Genomic DNA, 22,795 nt, shown 5'->3' on the forward strand with positions numbered 1-22,795 from the left:
GAGAAAGCTGGCGGAGGGCTAACGGGGTAAAATGGAGAGGACTGACGGAGACGTGGATGGCTGACCGCTCAAGTTGTTGGCCTTCCTGGCCTTTGCATTAAGGTAATTGATGACGCTCAGCTCAGGCGTTGCTTAAAATTTTTTTCTTTTTTTTTTTTGTGGAGGATTATTTAATGTTGGAGACTCGTTACTGTTATGTTAGGTTGCTATCGCATCAGGGGAATGAGCCGCTTGATAGAGAAGGGTAAAGGCGGCTCAGCTGGGAGTAGACCTGCCGATTAATGTGGGTGTGGCGTCCGACCCCGCGCAAGGGGTGCGCCGCTCAACGAAGATAACATCCACCTCTCCACTCAGGCTCAGGTCCGTTTGGGTCAGAAGCTTGCGGATGCCTACCTCAAGCACTTCTCAGGCGCCTGATGAAGTAAAAAATCACGCGTCGATGCCTGTTTATTTGTTTCGAGGACGTTGGGCAAGTTAGTTTGACTGTGATGCATGTTCTTGCAACTTAGACAATCCTTGCCCAAATGTAACTTGATGATCTTCTAGTGATGCAAACTGGATATTTACTTAAGTTATAGCTGTCCTTTAGCATAACAAACAAGTTACATGTGCATGAGTTATTGTTGCTGTCAAAGAGAAAACACGCTTCTCATCAAGTTCATGCATATTTTTTGCCCTCTCGCGTAACTTGCTCTCCGTCTTACACATATGTTGAAATTATTATTACGGATTGTTGACGGAGCACTCTGGGGCACCTTGTTCCTGACAGTAGTCCCTGACCATGTAGTTCTCCCTCACCCACCTGAGCTTTTCGGCCTGAGCCTCGTCCAGAGTCCAATCCCACCACTGTCCCCTACTCTCAGAGCACTGGGACCCGTCACTACAGGCGTCGGTGCGGTAACCGCAAAAGTATGCCACGAACGGCGCCTGGCTCCAGTCGATCTTGACTCGGCCCCTCCTTGTAGCCCATTCCTCTCCGTTCCATAAGGCAGCGCGCACGCGTAACCTTTGGCTGCTCAGGTATGGGATTCCCTGTTGTTGTGCATTTCTGTACACTCTCACGGGTATTCCATCGACTAACCATCTGGAAAGCACGGTATATGCACGTTTAATCAAGTTACAGAGTATATACAGATCAAGAAACGATCATTATTAATAGTGAGCGGGTGAACGGGGACTCAACATTATGTTGTGGGGATTCCAGACAAAAGTGTAGTTGTGGAAGTCAGCCGTGGGATCAAACCACAGGTTCATCTGCTGCTCCCTGTTGCCTTGCCCGCTAGTCCACAGGTTGGTGTGCAGCAGGTAGGGTTGCCCAGTTACATTCCCTAACAGCTCGAAGTCTATCTCATCATTGCTCGGTCGTGGAGATTGAAGCTACAACGACGACAATTAGATACACATATATAACTAAGCATTTGCTGATGAAAAAAAAGGTATGAATTACTAATGAATGTCATAACCAGACGTACAAAGTAGGACGTGACGGTGCCAGCAGAGTAGCCAGGGATGGCCTTGATCTGCATGTCGAACCTTCCGTAAAGATACTCCTGCTTCGATATGGCTTCAGAGCCACCAGCGGCCTTGATCTGCATGTCGAACCTTCCGTAAAGATACTCCTGCTTCGATATGGCTTCAGAGCCACCAGCAGAGTCGAGGCTGAGCTGCAGCTGGTTCCCATCTTCCTGCACGTTAGCGTTCCCAGACACATCAACGTCGTTCGTGAAGCTCTGAGCAGAGATCCCTGAAACGAGAAAGACAGTTAGGAAGAAAGCTCGGAGGAGGAGAAAGTGAGTAGTCATCTTGGTTAAACTGAGATGAAACTCTAAGAAACGATGTGTGCTTAAAAGAGTAGCGGATGGAGGTTTTTATAGAGAGATCGATTAGAGCAACGTCAAAAATAATCAAGGGGAGGTTTCTTTCACTCTCTTAATATGTTCATCGGTATCTCCATTGTCGGTCCCCAGACATTTTTGCAGCATGTCTGTATACATGCACTTAGTTCTCAGTTCAGCGGTGAGGGATTGAAAACACAACTATATTTTGTTCCTAATGAGGAAAAAAATTGGGGTAAGTCACTTCATTTTCGAAGAGGTTGCAGAGATGACTTTTGTATTGTAGAAATTAGTGACTCGTCAATTAATTTCTATGTATGGACATGCATTGGTGAGATCATACGGAGTTGAACGGTGGTGGTTTTAGGAAACTTGTATTGTCCTTTCCCCTCATTTCTCTCTACATTAGAAACAAAATATAAGTACGTATGTTACACTCTCCACCGCTGAAAACTGATGTATTCACACTTAGAGGCTTGTGTAACCTCAGTTCATCTACGATTTCTCGGTAAGTTTATAGATAGTGATTTCATGTAGGTCATATAGTTATTAAACTAGGTAATGGGACCCGTATAAATTCTGTTTTACAAATGAACAAATTAATTAGGAGGAGGCCAACGAAGCGTGATGTCTCCTTGGAAAAACACTTCATAGCTAAATCAGCCATGTCTGCAGAGCTAGCCAAGGAGGAGATGAAAATGAGAATCTGAAGTCAGACGTAATCAGCCTTGAGTGTATTCATGAAGTTCCTCTAATTCTCTCTATATAAACCCCCCATCAAGTTCTCTTTTAAGCACGCACCACTGGTACTCGGAGTAACATCTGAATTTAACCAAGATGGCTAGTCACAACCTGCTCCGAGCTTTCTTCCTCACTGTCTTTCTCGTTTCAGGGATCTCTGCTCAGAGCTTCACGAACGACGTTGATGTGTCTGGGAACGCTAACGTGCAGGAAGATGGGAACCAGCTGCAGCTCAGCCTCGACTCTGCTGGTGGCTCTGAAGCCATATCGAAGCAGGAGTATCTTTACGGAAGGTTCGACATGCAGATCAAGGCCGCTGGTGGCTCTGAAGCCATATCGAAGCAGGAGTATCTTTACGGAAGGTTCGACATGCAGATCAAGGCCGTCCCTGGCTACTCTGCTGGCACCGTCACGTCCTACTTTGTACGTCTGGTTATGACATTCATTAGTAATCCATAGCTTTTTTTCATCAGCAAATGCTTAGTTATATATGTGTATCTAATTGTCGTCGTTGTAGCTTCAATCTCCACGACCGAGCAATGATGAGATAGACTTCGAGCTGTTAGGGAATGTAACTGGGCAACCCTACCTACTGCACACCAACCTGTGGACTAGCGGGCAAGGCAACAGGGAGCAGCAGATGAACCTGTGGTTTGATCCCACGGCTGACTTCCACAACTACACTTTCGTCTGGAATCCCCACAACATAATGTTGAGTCCCCGTTCACCCGCTCACTATTAATAATGATCGTTTCTTGATCTGTATATACTCTGTAACTTGATTAAACGTGCATATACCGTGCTTTCCAGATGGTTAGTCGATGGAATACCCGTGAGAGTGTACAGAAATGCACAACAACAGGGAATCCCATACCTGAGCAGCCAAAGGTTACGCGTGCGCGCTGCCTTATGGAACGGAGAGGAATGGGCTACAAGGAGGGGCCGAGTCAAGATCGACTGGAGCCAGGCGCCGTTCGTGGCATACTTTTGCGGTTACCGCACCGACGCCTGTAGTGACGGGTCCCAGTGCTCTGAGAGTAGGGGACAGTGGTGGGATTGGACTCTGGACGAGGCTCAGGCCAAAAAGCTCAGGTGGGTGAGGGAGAACTACATGGTCAGGGACTACTGTCAGGAACAAGGTGCCCCAGAGTGCTCCGTCAACAATCCATAATCTCATCACTGCATATGAGACGATAAGTTGGAGGAGAACGTGTTAAAGTGAGAAAATGTATGGATGAGATGAGAAGTGTATTCTCTTTGACAATAATAATAACTCATGCACATGTACAACTTGGTTATTAAGCCAAAGAAAGCCTTCAAAATAAAGATGTGCACCATAATTAACTAGAATAAATGATCAGTGATTAATTCTTCTCGAGTCTTTGCAACAGATTTGAGAGAGTTCATATTAAGAGAAATACCGATGCAACGAGTCGTTCGTTCATGCCAATATGAATTTCTGCGGTCCTCTCGGGATGTCAATGTTGCCCACATGCGGTCAAAATGTTAGGGTTCGATCAATTAATGAACGTTGCTTTGCCCGACAAACGACGACGTTCGCACATGAAGAAGACTTCAGGGGATGAATACCTCGGAGTTACTTCCAACATGATCGGTAGAGGGAAATTATCAATCCTTAGTCCTGATGAGTCAGAGACGAACCGGTCTCTAAACTTCAAAGAGATTCTGAATGAGTTCGAGGGAATCTACCAACAAACCCGAACTCGAAGGGGAGTCATACCTCATGTCGATTATCGAAGACTGGCTAGAGGAACTACATCCGATGGTGAGCATTCAGCTATCACAGAATCTCAATCTTCTAGCTCTTTCGTAGAACATGAGAGCTCCGCCTATATGATGGGAAACCATGAAGATCTCGTGAAGAGACTTGATGAGCAGCAAGCCATGATCAAAGCACAGCAGGAGGCCATCAATGAACTTCGTATCCTGATGACTCAATATGTCGTAGACAGGGTCAAATTTCAGAAGACAAATTCGCCGTCAAGGCAAGAATCTTCCCGAAGAGGAAGAACGTCTTCATCCCGACCTCACATAAGCAAAGGGAAGGAAAAAATGATTAATGGTGTTGCTTCTGACCAAGAAGCACACAACCTGGAATCTTCCTCTGATGAAGGAAGAGAGATTGAGAATAAGCAGAATCTCCAGACTGCTAAAATGGAAGAATTGGAAGCCCGTCTCAATTCCATTGCTAACAAAAGTGAGCTCCAAGATGAGGGAGTTGCTAGGCCCTATCCTGCCGAATGGAATGCAGCCTCTTATCCTCCAAAGTTTGAGGTCCCGACATTACAAACTTTTGACGGCACGGGATCACCGAATCAACATATCTATTATTTCAAGTCACAAACTAGGAATGTGATATCAAACGACACCATACTAGCTCGATTGTTCATTAGCACCCTCAAGGGAGTTACCTTTGAATGGTTCAGAAGAGAACAAAGAAAATTAACTTGTATTCCTTTGATTCCGATTACAATTCGATTACAAAAGAGAAGAGAACGAATTTGGTTCTCCCCTTTGTTTAAAACTGGGTTCTTCACGGTGGCGATGGAGTGCCTCCCTCAAATGATCGCGTCGAGTTTGCTCTCCGTTGACGATCCGAATATCTTGATTCACTGGAACGATGTCTTCTCCTCACGATTCGACGTTGTGAAGAACTTGCGTGGCAAGTTTGAAACTCTTGATGAGTTGATAACTCTGTGAAAGAGTTGATTTGAACCGAAGATCGGTTAATAAGCCAAGGCTAGAAGAAATCTCCGGTGGTCGATCGTTGCTGAGGATGAACGTCGATCTCCCCCTTGATGCCAAGCCAAAAGATCTCCTCTTCCTGCTGCCAAGAAATTCCCTCCTCGCTGCCCAGTCTCAGATCTGAAAATGCCAGCCTTCAGTGGTTGATCTGAGCCAAGAAATTCCAACCGAACTCAGTTGAGTTTACTCACTTTTATAGGGGATTAAGGGGGTGTAACCACCCCTTAAATCACTCCTAAGTGGGATGTAATCGCCCACAAATCATGGGAACCGGTTTTGGAACCGTTCAGCTCATGTTTGAACGAGTCAAACGCCCACGTCGGCGTTCAGGACCCTAACTCCGCTTTTTAGAATGGAGACGCGGAGTTGGGTACTCGCTGGGCATCGAAAAACGCGGGTCCGACCCCAACGTTTTAATGTTGTAACGCGGGTCTGACTCCAGCGTTTTGATGTTATAATGCGGGTCCGACTTCAGCGTTTTGATGTTGTAACATGGGTCCGACTCCAGCATTTTGATGTTGTAACGTGGGTTCGACCCTCGCGTTTTGATGTTGTGACGTGGGTCCGACTCCAGCGTTTTACTGTTGACACACGGGGAGGACCTCCGCGTTTTGGTGTTGATACACGGAGAGGACCTCCGCGTTTTGGTCTTAGAGCGCGGTGATGAGTTCCGCGTCTTGCTTTGGAGAGATTATCAATAAGTAATCTCTTTTGTCATAGCATTGCAAAGATCATTATCTTGTAATCTTCGTCTTGGCTCCTTGAGAATATGAGAGTCGTCAGATTGTAACTCTCGATGTTTGATTGTGAATGCTGTTGAACTAAAGCTCTCATCGGTTATCGTGAAGGTCGTCAGATTGTAACCTTCAGCGATCTATATGAAAGTCTTCAAATTATAGCCTTCTGGAAGTCGTCAGATTGTAACTCCCGATGTTTGATTGTGAATGCTGTTGAACTAAAGCTCTCATCGGTTGTCGTGAAGGTCGTCAGATTATAACCTTCAGCGATCTATATGAAAGTCTTCAAATTATAGCCTTCTGGAAGTCGTCAGATTGTAACTTCCATCATCGGTGTTTGATGGGGGATAAGCTATCTATTGTGATTTTTAGACAGCCTACAGTTCAGAAAACTATCTACCAGATATATTTAAAAGTGGACGGATTTAGAGAGACTCTTCCTGTCAAGATTTTTTGAAGAGGATATATAGAAGTCTCCATCCATACCCTTTGTAGGCTGTCTAAAAATCACAATGGATAGTCGATCCCTATCAAGCCCTGATAATGAAAGTAAATCACAATGGATAGTCGATCCCTATCAAGCCCTGATAATGAAAGTTACAATCAGACGACTTTCTGATCTTTGCATCCGCAATTCTGCAACCGCTATAGACACGGCCTCATCTCTGAGATGACTGATCTTGATGGCTGCGACAACAGCATGACTAATATGATGCTGATGAGCAGTGTAATCAGCATGACTAATATGATGCTGATGAGCAGTGTAATGATTTTAGAAATCAAAGGTTGGACTTAGTTGGTAAGTTGCTTGGTAGAGAGCTATGGGTAAATATTCATCTTTAAAACACTATGGATGTTGATTCCCGTTTAACTCCAACAACGAAAGCTACAATCAAATAGCTTTCGGGTCGACAATCGAAAGCGGTAAATAGAGGACCTTTCACGTAGATCGAGAAGAGTTACAATTCGACGACGCTTCCGACAACTGATGAAAGCTCTATTCTGTAGCCTTCGCAACCAACAGTGAGAGTTACAATTTGACGACTCTCATATCCTATAACAGGCAAGGATCAATAAACAATAGCCTTCGCAATGAAACACTATGGATGTTGATTCCCGTCTAACTCCAACAACGAAAGCTACAATCAAATAGCTTTCGGGTCGACAATCGAAAGCGGTAAATAGAGGACCTTTCACGTAGATCGAGAAGAGTTACAATTCGACGACGCTTCCGACAACTGATGAAAGCTCTATTCTGTAGCCTTCGCAACCAACAGTGAGAGTTACAATTTGACGACTCTCATATCCTATAACAAGCAAGGATCAATAAACAATAGCCTTCGCAATGTTATAATGGATGAGGTTACAAGTCAACAACCTCTCTCAAACGCAGAAAGTCATTCCTGCGTTTCCTAAGTTCAAAACGCACACTTGTGTGTTCCTCAGCAGACATCGAACTCTGTAACGCAGAGTTAAAGTACAAGACGCACACATAACGGTTCCTCAGCAGACATCGAACTCTGTAACGCAGAGTTAAAGTACAAGACGCACACATAACGTGCGTTCTTTAATAGACTCAACTATGTGCCCCAAACTCTGGACGCAGAGTTGAGCTTCAACGCACACGGCCTGTGCGTCTCAAATCTCTAACAGAGATTTAACTCTGCGTCTCAAGCCTTGGACGCAGAGTTAAAGCCCATAACGCCAACTGAGGCGTTTTGACTTGTTCAAACGCAAGTCGAACGGCCTCAAAACCGTTATCCCACGTTCTGAGGGATTCTCGCCCACAAAGGAGCGGAAATAGGGGTTGGTTACACTCCACATCACCCTATAAATAACCAACTTACTCAACTGAGTAAGGGGTTGGGGGGTTGATAGGTTGATCAATCGGTTTCTGAGATCAAAACCGCAAAGAGTTGAGGGGAGCTGGTATCAAAACCACCCAAGGTCAACAAATCTCGGCAGTTGAGTAATCGGAAGGAAGAGATCTTCGGGAGATCAAGGAACTGATCAACGATCAGTTAATCAAATCCCGAAGGATCCTTTCATCAAAGGTATCATCCACTTGGCAATTAACCGAATTTTCGGTTCCAACAACTCTGTTACAGAGTTTTAACTCATTCTGAGTTCTTAAACTCGTTAAGAGTTCTTAATTAGCTTGCAACGCAAGTTAATCACATCAAACCAGACATTCGGTTTTCAACAACTCTTATCAGAGTTCTTAACTCGTTCAGAGTTCTTTACACTCGTTAAGAGTTCTAAACCGAAGTCATCAAGCACTTCAATTGTTCCAGTGAAGAAGGACGGTCGGATCGTCAACGGAGAGCAAGTTCGACGCGATCAATCGAAGGAAGCACTCCATCGCTACCAAGAAGAACCCAGTCTTAAACAAAGGAGAGAATCAAATCCATTCTCTTCTCTTTTGTAATCGGAATCCAAATTGTAATCGATTTTGAGAGAATACAAGTCAAATTTTCTTTCTTTGTCTTTTTACATCAAATTTCCAACAAACAAAAGATGGCGACTCTGCTGGGGACTAGCTTCTCTGACGAGGAAGTGGTGGCGCAATCCGACGTTCACCTTACTGGAACCACCGTCGAAACTCTCGTCGTAGAGTTCGACCAAGCCAAGTATGAGGAGGTCCTCTCCTCTGGGTCCCTTAGCCCAAAAGCTAGGCGTGATACCCACAGGACCTCTACGGAGGTCAACACTACTGCTGAGATGCCAAAGAAAGCCCTCTCCTTTGGCCAAGACCTTAAACTCGCTCTGCGAGTTGAAGATTCCTCCCCCGTATCACTACGGCAAATAATAGGTCAAAAAAGACCTATGTCGGAGGAAAGCCCAACCAACGCCGACGATGCCGCGGCCAAGGCCTTGAAACAGGCTAAGAAAAATGCTGCTCGACGAAGGAGAAGATCCTTACGGCGAGCATACTTGCGGAACAGCCAAGCTACTGCACAACGCAAAGACTGCGTTTCTGAGCTTGTGCCCGAACTGTGCGTTTCTGCTCCAGAACGCACACTTCGTGGCAATGAACCCGACTATGAGCCTCGGGTTATTCAACTCAAACGCGACCCTCAGTGGCGCGTTGTTCAACATAGACGCACACCTCAAAAGTGCGTCCCAAAACGTGACCTCCAAAGGCACGTTCAATCATTCAAACGCACGCCACAACCGTGCGTTCAGTCAAAACAAGACCCTCAAGGGTCTGTTCAAACAACCAAACGCACACCACAAGTGTGCGTTCAATCAAAACCCGACCCTCAGGGGTCTGGGTCATCAAACAAACGCACGCCACAAGTGTGCGTTCAATCAAAACCCGACCCTCAGGGGTCTGGGTCATCAAACAAACGCACGCCACAAGTGTGCGTTCAATCAAAACCCGACCCTCAGGGGTCTGGGTCATCAAACAAACGCACGCCACAAGTGTGCGTTCAATCAAAACCCGACCCTCAGGGGTCTGGGTCATCAAACAAACGCACGCCACAAGTGTGCGTTCAATCAAAACCCGACCCTCAGGGGTCTGGGTCATCAAACAAACGCACGCCACAAGTGTGCGTTCAATCAAAACCCGACTCTCAGGGGTCTGGGTTATCAACCAAACGCACATCACAAGTGTGCGTTCCAGCAAAGAACGACCCTCAGGGATCTGTTTCTTCATCTAAACGCACACCACAAGTGTGCGTTCAAACAAAGAACGACCCTCAGGGGTCTGTTTCAACATCAAAACGCACACCACAAGTGTGCGTTCAATCAGGACAAGATCCACAAGGATCTAGTCCATCAATCAAACACAGGCCTCAGCCTCGTGTTTATAAACCTAAACGCGACTCTCGTGTTTCTTATCAAGAGCATGACACGGTCCGTCAGGTTCAAAAGGGACAACATGGATTTGAGATTCATGTTCAACCCATCCAAGGGCAGGGGGTTCCATCTCCACCTTCACGAGATCTTTCTCAGGTCTCCGACCTGCGTGAATTGCTGTCAAGAGGAAAGCCAACACAGCAAGTGGCTCATTCATGCCAGTGTGAACGGCTCATTTCTGCTGTCCTCTCCGAATGCAGTTGTTGCTCATCGACGCCTAGGCAATCGGTGTTTAATAGGTTGACGAATGTCGCTAGACCTGCTAAACGACAGCGTCGCCACAAGAAGAAGACCTCTGAAATTGAATATCCTGAGGTCACCATCAACATGGTCGGCAGAGGCAAATCCTCACATCCTGATTCTGATGAGTCACAAACAAGTCATTCCCCGACTGTTCGGGAAATTTGTGATGAATTTGAGGGAGTCTATAGGCATACTCGGACTCAGACAGGAGCTATTCGCCCGGTTAACTATCAAAAGTTGGCCAAAGGAATTACAACAAGTGATGAGCATTCGGCAATAGCCGAATCTCAATCTTCGAGCTCGGTCGGACCACAAGAAGTATCTGCTTACATGGCGGGAAATCCTGAGGACATAGCCAAGAGAGTGAACGAACACCAGGTCATGCTCCAGGCGCAACAGGAGACACTTCTCCAATTGAAGGACATGATGGCCCAACTTATTGCTGAAAAAGGCCACAAACCCGAATCTTCCCGGAGGACAACCTCAAAAGGGAAGCAGAAAGCGACCGAGCATTCGGATCGTGAGACTCTCAACTTGGGATCCTCTTCTGAGGGTGAAAAGGAGGTGGAAAAAGAACTGCATCCTCAATCCACTAAAATGGATGAACTAGAAGCTCGCCTCAATGCAATCGCCAACAGAAGTGAGCTCCGTGAAGAAGGAGTGGTGAGACCTTATCCTGCCGAATGGGATATAGCTCCATACCCGTCAAAGTTTAAAGCTCCAACCTTGCAACCGTTCGATGGCACAGGATCGCCAAATCAACACATCTACTATTTCAAATCTCAAACTGGAGATGTGGTGGCGAACGATGCCATCTTGACGCGATTGTTCATTGGCACTCTTAAAGGAGTGGCATTTGAATGGTTTATGAAACTGCCTGCTGGATCTATTCAGAAATGGGTAGATTTAGAAAGGCTTTTCCTGGCCAGGTTCTTCGAGGACGATACAGAAGTTTCGGTCCCGACTCTTCTCGCTACCAAACAGAGGAAAGGCGAATCAATCAAGGCCTACGTGGAGAGATTCCGCAGCATGGCATTGCGATGCCCCTCAGGTATGACTCAGTCAACCCTGGTTGAAACTTGCAGGCACAACCTGCAGACTCAGCTCCTTGCCCAGATGGGGGTAGCAGAGTGTCGCTCCTGGAGACAACTTGTTTCGCAAGGAGAACAAGCTGAAGAGATCGTAGCTCGGGTGAAAGCCGAGGAAGCTGCACAACCCAAGCCGCAACAGCAACAGCAACAGCAACGCAACCAGAACAACGCTCAGCGGTCTAAGGGAAAAGAGACCCTAGCAGCCGACTACTCTCGGGTACCACCGCCCACGAATCAAGGCAAAGCTCCCAATAAGCAAAAAGTGCCCAAACAGTATTCCTTCAAGGAAGAACATGTGGACACTTTATTCCAGCTACTGCGGAAGAACAACAAGTTACAGCTTCCTGAAATTAGGAAGCCAGAGGAGGCAGGAAAGGTAGATGACCCTAATTACTGCCGCTATCACAGGTTCCTAGGGCATCCTACCAGAAGATGTTACATCTTTAAGGACATCCTCCAGAATTTGGTGGACGCTAAAGTGCTTACTCTGAAACCCGAACAGAAGACTGTCTCTACCAACATGATAGCAGTCCAGTTCGGTGACTTCCCTCCGGTGGCGACCGCAGATGGCGTTATCCCAATCCACAAGGGAGAAATGCGTCTGAAGAATACTGACTTGCACAGTCAGAAAGACAAGGGGTTGATACCCCTCACCACCTCAAAAGGAGAAATCATGTGGGTTCACCCTGATCTAGTGGGAGACCAACAGTGGACGAATACCTCGTCCAAGAAGAAAGGAGGCAAGGCTAAGTCTTCCAACACGATTAGCCCCTCCATCACTGAGAATGATGATCACCTCAAGACCCTCACAGATTCAGAGGAAGAGAGGATTGCCCTGGCTGCATACCCAGGAGACAACCCTGGCACACGGTCTGGAAAGACTTACTTGAAAGACTACAGCCAGAATGTTCAAGAAGCCGTGTGATACCAGTTGCAGAAAGCCACGGAAAGGAGAGAATTAGGCGTTTTGTGGGGTAATCTGAAGGTAGCCCCAGTACAACCTGCGGAGGAGTAATACCAGGCTCGAGCTCCTTCGTATATGTTGCCCATAACCGAAAGTTGGCTCCTCGGATTCCCAACGTATAGTTGGTCATATCCGAATTGTCGAGCAAAACGATACGGTTGATAGGGCTCAATTATACATTTGTCATTTTGCCTGAAGAGGAGATAACCAGGTCTAATGTTTAGCAGCCAGTGGAAAACTCCCCCGTCCAAACGGGTAAAACCATTAGGACCAGCGGTATCTTGGAAGACTTGTCCATATCCTCCACCCTCAAAATCCGGGAAGCAGCGGAAGATGTCGTAGCTGAGGTCTCTCGACAGAATCTGACGGACCTTCACTACGTAATTGCCTATCCAAGTAGCTTTTTCTAATCTCTGCACGAAAGGGATGAAACCTCCATCCGTAGCAGAGGGGGCACTCATCAAATGTACACAATGTGAGGCGTACCAAGCCATTAGATATGTATACGGCAAGGGTACTCGAGGATTGGGAGTCACCAAGCTTTTCGTCCCTTCAGAATCTATCTCTTTCACTTGGATAAACTCGAGGCATAGTTCCCTCAAACCGTGTTGTAAACAGCACGTCATAGCGGAAAGTAGATTTATGGGTCTCCCATGTGCTAAGAGGACGGCCGGATAAGCTACTTCAATCATCACAGCATCTATTGGTCTGGTAGGAACCACACACCGCTTCAGCCACAGCATGAGAAAACCCGCTAATAATGCCATATCAGAGATGGGAGTGGCTGCCTGGTGATGGAAGCTCTCGAATTCAGTCTGTGCTGGGAAGTCATCTTCTATTCCCTCGCTGACATAGTGAACGGTGGCGTCATTGATCAGAGCCTGGATGGTCTCAGGGGTGCTCGCCTCCCGACGAGACACAGCGGCATTCTTGTCAGACAAATTTTGGAAAAGATACTCGGCCCAGGATAGCTGTTTGATACCACGTCCTCGTGCCCCCGTCAATTGGCCGCAGATTTGGAAATGACACATCACCTCCCATAGAGTGTCATATACCTCGGGGATGGTCTCCTTCAAGATCTTCAGCTCAGTTGACCCAGGGACAAACTCTTCATATGGTAAATCTCCGAAAGGAAGACCTGAGACATCGAACATTTCATGTAGGGCGAACCCTAATTCTCCTTCCGGTGTGAAAAACGTACAAGTCTCTGGATTGTACCGCTCCAGAATGGCAAAGAAGTTATATGGACTAAGAGCTATTCCATGTTTAGTAGCCTTAATAGGGCAAGCAAGCCCAGATTGAGCTAATGGTTCCTTTAATTCTGCCAACACGAATTCTATCATTCGTGCCCACCATCCTGTCTTGGAGGAATGAACCCATCCAGGAGCTCGGAATACTGCAGTCGGGAATTCTCCTTTGGCAGCCAAAAACCGTCGCATGAAAGTGTTAGCTGGACTAGCTGTTTCTCCCAAAGGATATCCTCGTGAGAATAAGCAGGGTTCCAAAGCCGACACTTGTCGATTATATCCAGCGGTATTCACACCCTTGTGAGTCAGAACCCCAACAGCTACCCCATCCTGCTCTCTCACCAAGTCCCAGTTCATGTGACGGGGAACGGAAGCACATTGGTAGTAGGAGATGGGAAACATCCTGTGCATGTCAGGGAGGAAGAAGCGACGATCACCGATCTGCCTAAGCCATTTGTAGTGACCGCCGTGCATGATCCCTTTTGAAATACTGACACGATCTCCAAATAAGAAAGCTGGCTTGGTGAGTTTCTTGCGAGACCCAGTCTCAAACTTAGCGTCCGTAACTAAAACTCTGAGTACATCAGTATTTGGATCTGAGATCAGAGTGACGCGATCTTTGTCGGTGTCCTGGAATATTGGAAGTTCTTGACGCAGATTGAATTGCATATTAGAGTCCACACCTCCCTCATGCCCGAAGTGGTGACGAAGATTGAGAGGTTCACGGGTGTAAGGCACTGCAAAAGAAAGAAATATTCAATCAGTCAAGTGAAGGGAGCTTTAGCTAAGTCCATAAGAAAGAATTTTATCAAACGCACAGTTCAGATCTGGCGTTTAAAGTTCATCAACGCAAAGGTCGAACTCTGCGTTAAAGTTTCGAACGCACAGTTCAGATCTGGCGTTTAAAGTTCATCAACGCAAAGGTCGAACTCTGCGTTAAAGTTTCGAACGCACAGTTCAGATCTGGCGTTTAAAGTTCATCAACGCAAAGGTCGAACTCTGCGTTAAAGTTTCGAACGCACAGTTCAGATCTGGCGTTTAAAGTTCATTAACGCAAAGGTCGAACTCTGCGTTAAAGTTTCGAACGCACAGTTCAGATCTGGCGTTTAAAGTTCATTAACGCAAAGGTCGAACTCTGCGTTAAAGTTTCGAACGCACAGTTCAGATCTGGCGTTTAAAGTTCATCAACGCAAAGGTCGAACTCTGCGTTAAAGTTTCGAACGCACAGTTCAGATCTGGCGTTTAAAGTTCATCAACGCAAAGGTCGAACTCTGCGTTAAAGTTTCGAACGCACAGTTCAGATCTGGCGTTTAAAGTTCATCAACGCAAAGGTCGAACTCTGCGTTAAAGTTTCGAACGCACAGTTCAGATCTGGCGTTTAAAGTTCATTAACGCAAAGGTCGAACTCTGCGTTAAAGTTTCGAACGCACAGTTCAGATCTGGCGTTTAAAGTTCATCAACGCAAAGGTCGAACTCTGCGTTAAAGTTTCGAACGCACAGTTCAGATCTGGCGTTTAAAGTTCATCAACGCAAAGGTCGAACTCTGCGTTAAAGTTTCGAACGCACAGTTCAGATCTGGCGTTTAAAGTTCATTAACGCAAAGGTCGAACTCTGCGTTAAAGTTTCGAACGCACAGTTCAGATCTGGCGTTTAAAGTTCATCAACGCAAAGGTCGAACTCTGCGTTAAAGTTTCGAACGCACAGTTCAGATCTGGCGTTTAAAGTTCATCAACGCAAAGGTCGAACTCTGCGTTAAAGTTTCGAACGCACAGTTCAGATCTGGCGTTTAAAGTTCATCAACGCAAAGGTCGAACTCTGCGTTAAAGTTTCGAACGCACAGTTCAGATCTGGCGTTTAAAGTTCATCAACGCAAAGGTCGAACTCTGCGTTAAAGTTTCGAACGCACAGTTCAGATCTGGCGTTTAAAGTTCATCAACGCAAAGGTCGAACTCTGCGTTAAAGTTTCGAACGCACAGTTCAGATCTGGCGTTTAAAGTTCATCAACGCAAAGGTCGAACTCTGCGTTAAAGTTTCGAACGCACAGTTCAGATCTGGCGTTTAAAGTTCATCAACGCAAAGGTCGAACTCTGCGTTAAAGTTTCGAACGCACAGTTCAGATCTGGCGTTTAAAGTTCATCAACGCAAAGGTCGAACTCTGCGTTAAAGTTTCGAACGCACAGTTCAGATCTGGCGTTTAAAGTTCATCAACGCAAAGGTCGAACTCTGCGTTAAAGTTTCGAACGCACAGTTCAGATCTGGCGTTTAAAGTTCATCAACGCAAAGGTCGAACTCTGCGTTAAAGTTTCGAACGCACAGTTCAGATCTGGCGTTTAAAGTTCATCAACGCAAAGGTCGAACTCTGCGTTAAAGTTTCGAACGCACAGTTCAGATCTGGCGTTTAAAGTTCATCAACGCAAAGGTCGAACTCTGCGTTAAAGTTTCGAACGCACAGTTCAGATCTGGCGTTTAAAGTTCATCAACGCAAAGGTCGAACTCTGCGTTAAAGTTTCGAACGCACAGTTCAGATCTGGCGTTTAAAGTTCATCAACGCAAAGGTCGAACTCTGCGTTAAAGTTTCGAACGCACAGTTCAGATCTGGCGTTTAAAGTTCATCAACGCAAAGGTCGAACTCTGCGTTAAAGTTTCGAACGCACAGTTCAGATCTGGCGTTTAAAGTTCATCAACGCAAAGGTCGAACTCTGCGTTAAAGTTTCGAACGCACAGTTCAGATCTGGCGTTTAAAGTTCATCAACGCAAAGGTCGAACTCTGCGTTAAAGTTTCGAACGCACAGTTCAGATCTGGCGTTTAAAGTTCATCAACGCAAAGGTCGAACTCTGCGTTAAAGTTTCGAACGCACAGTTCAGATCTGGCGTTTAAAGTTCATCAACGCAAAGGTCGAACTCTGCGTTAAAGTTTCGAACGCACAGTTCAGATCTGGCGTTTAAAGTTCATCAACGCAAAGGTCGAACTCTGCGTTAAAGTTTCGAACGCACAGTTCAGATCTGGCGTTTAAAGTTCATCAACGCAAAGGTCGAACTCTGCGTTAAAGTTTCGAACGCACAGTTCAGATCTGGCGTTTAAAGTTCATCAACGCAAAGGTCGAACTCTGCGTTAAAGTTTCGAACGCACAGTTCAGATCTGGCGTTTAAAGTTCATCAACGCAAAGGTCGAACTCTGCGTTAAAGTTTCGAACGCACAGTTCAGATCTGGCGTTTAAAGTTCATCAACGCAAAGGTCGAACTCTGCGTTAAAGTTTCGAACGCACAGTTCAGATCTGGCGTTTAAAGTTCATCAACGCAAAGGTCGAACTCTGCGTTAAAGTTTCGAACGCACAGTTCAGATCTGGCGTTTAAAGTTCATCAACGCAAAGGTCGAACTCTGCGTTAAAGTTTCGAACGCACAGTTCAGATCTGGCGTTTAAAGTTCATCAACGCAAAGGTCGAACTCTGCGTTAAAGTTTCGAACGCACAGTTCAGATCTGGCGTTTAAAGTTCATCAACGCAAAGGTCGAACTCTGCGTTAAAGTTTCGAACGCACAGTTCAGATCTGGCGTTTAAAGTTCATCAACGCAAAGGTCGAACTCTGCGTTAAAGTTTCGAACGCACAGTTCAGATCTGGCGTTTAAAGTTCATCAACGCAAAGGTCGAACTCTGCGTTAAAGTTTCGAACGCACAGTTCAGATCTGGCGTTTAAAGTTCATCAACGCAAAGGTCGAACTCTGCGTTAAAGTTTCGAACGCACAGTTCAGATCTGGCGTTTAAAGTTCATCAACGCAAAGGTCGAACTCTGCGTTAAAGTTTCGAACGCACAGTTCAGATCTGGCGTTTAAAGTTCATCAACGCAAAGGTCGAACTCTGCGTTAAAGTTTCGAACGCACAGTTCAGATCTGGCGTTTAAAGTTCATCAACGCAAAGGTCGAACTCTGCGTTAAAGTTTCGAACGCACAGTTCAGATCTGGCGTTTAAAGTTCATCAACGCAAAGGTCGAACTCTGCGTTAAAGTTTCGAACGCACAGTTCAGATCTGGCGTTTAAAGTTCATCAACGCAAAGGTCGAACTCTGCGTTAAAGTTTCGAACGCACAGTTCAGATCTGGCGTTTAAAGTTCATCAACGCAAAGGTCGAACTCTGCGTTAAAGTTTCGAACGCACAGTTCAGATCTGGCGTTTAAAGTTCATCAACGCAAAGGTCGAACTCTGCGTTAAAGTTTCGAACGCACAGTTCAGATCTGGCGTTTAAAGTTCATCAACGCAAAGGTCGAACTCTGCGTTAAAGTTTCGAACGCACAGTTCAGATCTGGCGTTTAAAGTTCATCAACGCAAAGGTCGAACTCTGCGTTAAAGTTTCGAACGCACAGTTCAGATCTGGCGTTTAAAGTTCATCAACGCAAAGGTCGAACTCTGCGTTAAAGTTTCGAACGCACAGTTCAGATCTGGCGTTTAAAGTTCATCAACGCAAAGGTCGAACTCTGCGTTAAAGTTTCGAACGCACAGTTCAGATCTGGCGTTTAAAGTTCATCAACGCAAAGGTCGAACTCTGCGTTAAAGTTTCGAACGCACAGTTCAGATCTGGCGTTTAAAGTTCATCAACGCAAAGGTCGAACTCTGCGTTAAAGTTTCGAACGCACAGTTCAGATCTGGCGTTTAAAGTTCATCAACGCAAAGGTCGAACTCTGCGTTAAAGTTTCGAACGCACAGTTCAGATCTGGCGTTTAAAGTTCATCAACGCAAAGGTCGAACTCTGCGTTAAAGTTTCGAACGCACAGTTCAGATCTGGCGTTTAAAGTTCATCAACGCAAAGGTCGAACTCTGCGTTAAAGTTTCGAACGCACAGTTCAGATCTGGCGTTTAAAGTTCATCAACGCAAAGGTCGAACTCTGCGTTAAAGTTTCGAACGCACAGTTCAGATCTGGCGTTTAAAGTTCATCAACGCAAAGGTCGAACTCTGCGTTAAAGTTTCGAACGCACAGTTCAGATCTGGCGTTTAAAGTTCATCAACGCAAAGGTCGAACTCTGCGTTAAAGTTTCGAGACCTTTGAGTTGTCCGTCAATCTGAACACGAGATGATTGACCAGAGCCAAACGAAACGTTCTCTTTCTCCTTGACGAGATCGAAGGCCAAGCCCCTACGACCACCAACACTCAGGAAGTAGGAAAGCGGGTACATTCTCTTCATGCTGGGAAGGAAGAGTAAACGATCATCGACTCTTCGCAGCATCCGGGAGTCTTCTACATACCCGACTTGCCCATCAGCAGATATATGATCACCAAATAAGAATGAGGGTTTGACAAATTGATCCAGACCCGCAGGAGTTTCCAGATCCAGATCGGTGATCAAAGCCCTAAGGGTGGAACACTCGGCAAACCTGATTAAATGTTCCCGCTCCAAGCTCGGGAAAGTGCACAGAGGAATTTCTCTATGAAGACCAAAAGCTCTCCCCACTTCGGGATCATCAGTGTAGTTGAAGTGCTGCTCCGGCAGAAGTGGCACATTGGAAAAAAGCACTGTAAAAATCAGAAGCAACAGTTAGCAGTATAAAGAGATTGCTAACATGAAATGAACAACGCAGAGATAAAATCCTGCGTTACAACATTTGAACGCAGAGATAAAATCCTGCGTTACAACATTTGAACGCAGAGATAAAATCCTGCGTTACAACATTTGAACGCAGAGATAAAATCCTGCGTTATAACACCTGAACGCAGAGATAAAATCCTGCGTTATAACACCTGAACACCGAGATTAAATCCTGCGTTACAACACTTGAACGCAGAATTCTAAGCCTGCGTTTCCAATTTTTAACACAGAGCTCCAAACTCTGTGTTCCCAATTTTAACAAAGAGAATTAACTCTATGTTTCTTGAACGCAGAACGTTAAGCCGGCGTTTCCAATTTTTAACACAGAGCTCTAAACTCTGTGTTCCCAATTTTAACAAAGAGAATTAACTCTATGTTTCTTGAACGCAGAACTTTAAGCCGGTGAGGCGTACCAAGCCATTAGATATGTATACGGCAAAGGTACTCGAGGATTGGGAGTCACCAAGCTTTTTGTCCCTTCAGAATCTATCTCTTTCACTTGGATAAACTCGAGGCATACTTCCCTCAAACCGTGTTGTAAACAGCACGTCATAGCGGAAAGTAGATTTATGGGTCTCCCATGTGCTAAACCTGCGTTGCAATGGTTCTTAATTCTGCGTTTCGAACCTTCAACGCAAGGTCACCTTGTTTGCAGTACAATTATCCCAAGCGAAAGGACCACATTGGATTTAAATCATCGTCAGGTTAATACTACACCTCAGACGGATGTCATATCCTACAGAGCCTGAGTCTTGTTTACATAGTTGTAACAATGATTCCTCTGTCAAAATCCACTTGTTGATTCTCATCAGAAGAACAATAAGTCTTCAAAATCATTCAAGTCATGATCAATTTACTAACTCTCCCCAACAGAGTGGTAAATATCCAATTTATCAGCCCTTCTTAAATGGGTTGATAAAATTCCACAATCTTGTTCAAATCACAAGTATCACAATTCATCGCTCCGATGATAAGATATTCAGCAGTCCTCCCTAATGAGACGCTACAATATTCTTTCCCCCACAGATGTCACGTTAACACTACACCTCTGACAAATATTCACTTATCGACTCTCTTCAATAGAGCGATAAGTCCTCAAAATTGCTTCCATAGCAATATTCTTCTTGTCACGTTAACACTACACCTCTGACAAATATTCACTTATCGACTCTCTTCAATAGAGCGATAAGTCCTCAAAATTGCTTCCATAGCAATATTCTTCTTGTCACGTTAACACTACACCTCTGACAAATATTCACTTATCGACTCTCTTCAATAGAGCGATAAGTCCTCAAAATTGCTTCCATAGCAATATTCTTCTTGTCACGTTAACACTACACCTCTGACAAATATTCACTTATCGACTCTCTTCAATAGAGCGATAAGTCCTCAAAATTGCTTCCATAGCAATATTCTTCTTGTCACGTTAACACTACACCTCTGACAAATATTCACTTATCGACTCTCTTCAATAGAGCGATAAGTCCTCAAAATTGCTTTCATAGCAATATTCTTCTTGTCACGTTAACACTACACCTCTGACAAATATTCACTTATCGACTCTCTTCAATAGAGCGATAAGTCCTCAAAATTGCTTCCATAGCAATATTCTTCTTGTCACGTTAACACTACACCTCTGACAAATATTCACTTATCGACTCTCTTCAATAGAGCGATAAGTCCTCAAAATTGCTTCCATAGCAATATTCTTCTTGTCACGTTAACACTACACCTCTGACAAAAATCCACTTATCAACTCTCCCTAATAGAGTGATAAGCCCTCAAATTACTCTGATTGCGATCGCTCGCGGGTCGGAGTAAAATCATACCACTTACAAAAATTAATCTGTTGACTATTCCCAATAGGTCAATAGATCTTCAAATCTCTGTTATGTTAACCAACCACCTCTAACAGTTCAAACCCGTTTGAACCAGTTAATTCTTCTACAACGGAATAACTAGTGTTCATACCCCCCCCAAACAAGTTAAAGTTTCTCTATAATTATCTTAAATGGTAATAAAGGAATTTTTAAATATTGGGTATTTTTCCATCGTTGCAAGTCAGAACACGACACATGCAATGAAAAGAGACAAAACAGAATCACTCTTTCTATTATCATCAGGAATATTAAAGAGCGATACAAAAGCCATGTTCTTCTCAAACAAAGAAGGAAAAGAACAGTACATGATTACGCCTCTGGATCAACAAAGGTGAAATACGCAAGCCGGGATTTAACAGCAGATAATTTTTCCTCGTGAGCGGCCTGCACCATCGCTTCAGCTTTCTTCCTAAGTGCACTTTCATCTAGCACAATCGTATTAGCCTGCTTCTGGATAAGTTCAAGCTCCTGCACCGCTGAACGGTAAGTGGCATAGGTCTTCACACTCTCTAGTGTGAGCCTTTTCAATATCTCTTCCTCTCGCGTGAGTTCAGCTTCGTGTCGAGCCAACTCCGCCTTGAGAAGATCAATTTCTGCACGGGATGTCTGTATGGCAACTCCAGAAGCGTCCACAGCATGTTGCTTCTGCATGCATTGTCCCTGTAAGGATGCAATCTCAAGCTCTCTATCAGTGATGGCCTCTTGGAAAGTCTCGTATTGGCGGGCCGCTTCAGCTTTAAGATTATCAAAGACTGAAGCAGTCTGGGCAGTAAGATCAGCTCGATGCAATTCTTCCAAAGCCCTCAGATCTTTTTCCAACCGAGAGACGCCTTCAGAGCAATGTTGGAACAATCGAGCGTCATCCAAATATCGAATGCCATTCAGGGAGTGCGTGAGTAGTGGTTTGAAAGAATCAAACGTAGCTCGTCCAGCACTGATTTCCTCAATCGCTATCTTCATCATATCTTCCAATGGTCTTATAAGAACCTTTAGGATGGAGGGAAGGGCCACTGGACTTAGCGTCTTCACCGGAGATGACGGTGGGGAACTTAAAAGCATAGACCCTGATGCAGAAGCAATCGGTGATGATCGTGAAGAAGTGGGAGAAGCTATGGTGATATCCAATTGTGAGGGACTGGAAGGTAGAGCCATAAGTGCCCCTGTTTGGGTCGAGCTTAGCACAATATCTGTCCCCACAGGTTTAAGAGGAATCGTCAGCGAAAGAGGTTCCTCTGGTAAAGAGCTCGTTGTCACCGGCATTGACTCGGAGGGAGGAGCGTCTGTTGCTTGCGAAGGGAGAGACGATGACGTCCCAGCAGCTTCAGTAGTTGGAGAACCTACACAAAAGAACAGTTAATGTAAAAGAAAGAAACACCAGAAAAATCAAAGGGTGTAATTTCTACCAGTAGGGTAAAAAGGAAGATAACCAGACGCCTTGTCAGGAGGTGGTGGTGGTTGATCCGCCCAATTGTAAAAATCATCATCATCGCTTTCATCCTCATCAACATCCTCATGGTGAGACGAACTCCCATAGTCTAATGGTTCGTCGTCAGCAGCTGAAAGTTCAGGAGAGCTTGCGTGAGTATCCACTTGGGTTAGCCGGCCAGTCGTGGGACTAGGAATAATAGTCCCCGAATGTGGCAATAGTGCGGAGGAAGCGGGAGACTGACTCTCATTGAGATTAGCGAGCTCATCTGTCGCCAGTTCATTTGTAGGCAGTGCATCCCCTGCAGATGGAGACGTTGCAGGCGGTTCCCTTGAAGGCGAAGCAGCAGCACCAGGAGTCTGTTCGGGAAACGGTGAGATGTCGGGATCCATTGGAAGTTCATCCTCACCCTCTGCTTGATCCAAG

At 45.4% G+C, this 22,795-nt stretch overlaps 2 protein-coding genes across 3 annotated transcripts; one reads left to right on the forward strand and one right to left on the reverse strand.

Annotated features, from left to right (window-relative positions):
* LOC109843160 (probable xyloglucan endotransglucosylase/hydrolase protein 12) lies at positions 553 to 1,808 on the reverse strand. Its single transcript, XM_020412092.1, has 4 exons — positions 1,646 to 1,808; positions 1,473 to 1,576; positions 1,184 to 1,377; positions 553 to 1,084 (listed from the first exon to the last, which is right to left on the reverse strand). The coding sequence occupies exons 1-4, from the start codon at positions 1,800 to 1,802 to the stop codon at positions 724 to 726; spliced, it is 816 nt and encodes a 271-aa protein (XP_020267681.1). The 5' UTR covers positions 1,803 to 1,808; the 3' UTR covers positions 553 to 723.
* Positions 1,970 to 3,933, forward strand: LOC109843161 (probable xyloglucan endotransglucosylase/hydrolase protein 23). Of its 2 annotated transcripts, none has more exons than XM_020412093.1 (4): positions 1,970 to 2,869; positions 2,939 to 2,999; positions 3,094 to 3,287; positions 3,387 to 3,933. In XM_020412093.1, exons 1-4 carry the CDS (start codon positions 2,673 to 2,675, stop codon positions 3,745 to 3,747), a joined length of 813 nt encoding a protein of 270 aa, XP_020267682.1. In that variant the 5' UTR covers positions 1,970 to 2,672; the 3' UTR covers positions 3,748 to 3,933. The 2 variants fall into 2 exon arrangements, with proteins under 2 accessions (XP_020267682.1, XP_020267683.1); XM_020412094.1 differs by having other exon boundaries at positions 1,970 to 2,826; positions 2,896 to 2,999.

The sequence above is a fragment of the Asparagus officinalis genome, chromosome 5 (assembly GCF_001876935.1).
Source record: "Asparagus officinalis chromosome 5, Aspof.V1, whole genome shotgun sequence".
NCBI classification, from domain to species: Eukaryota; Viridiplantae; Streptophyta; class Magnoliopsida; order Asparagales; family Asparagaceae; genus Asparagus; species Asparagus officinalis.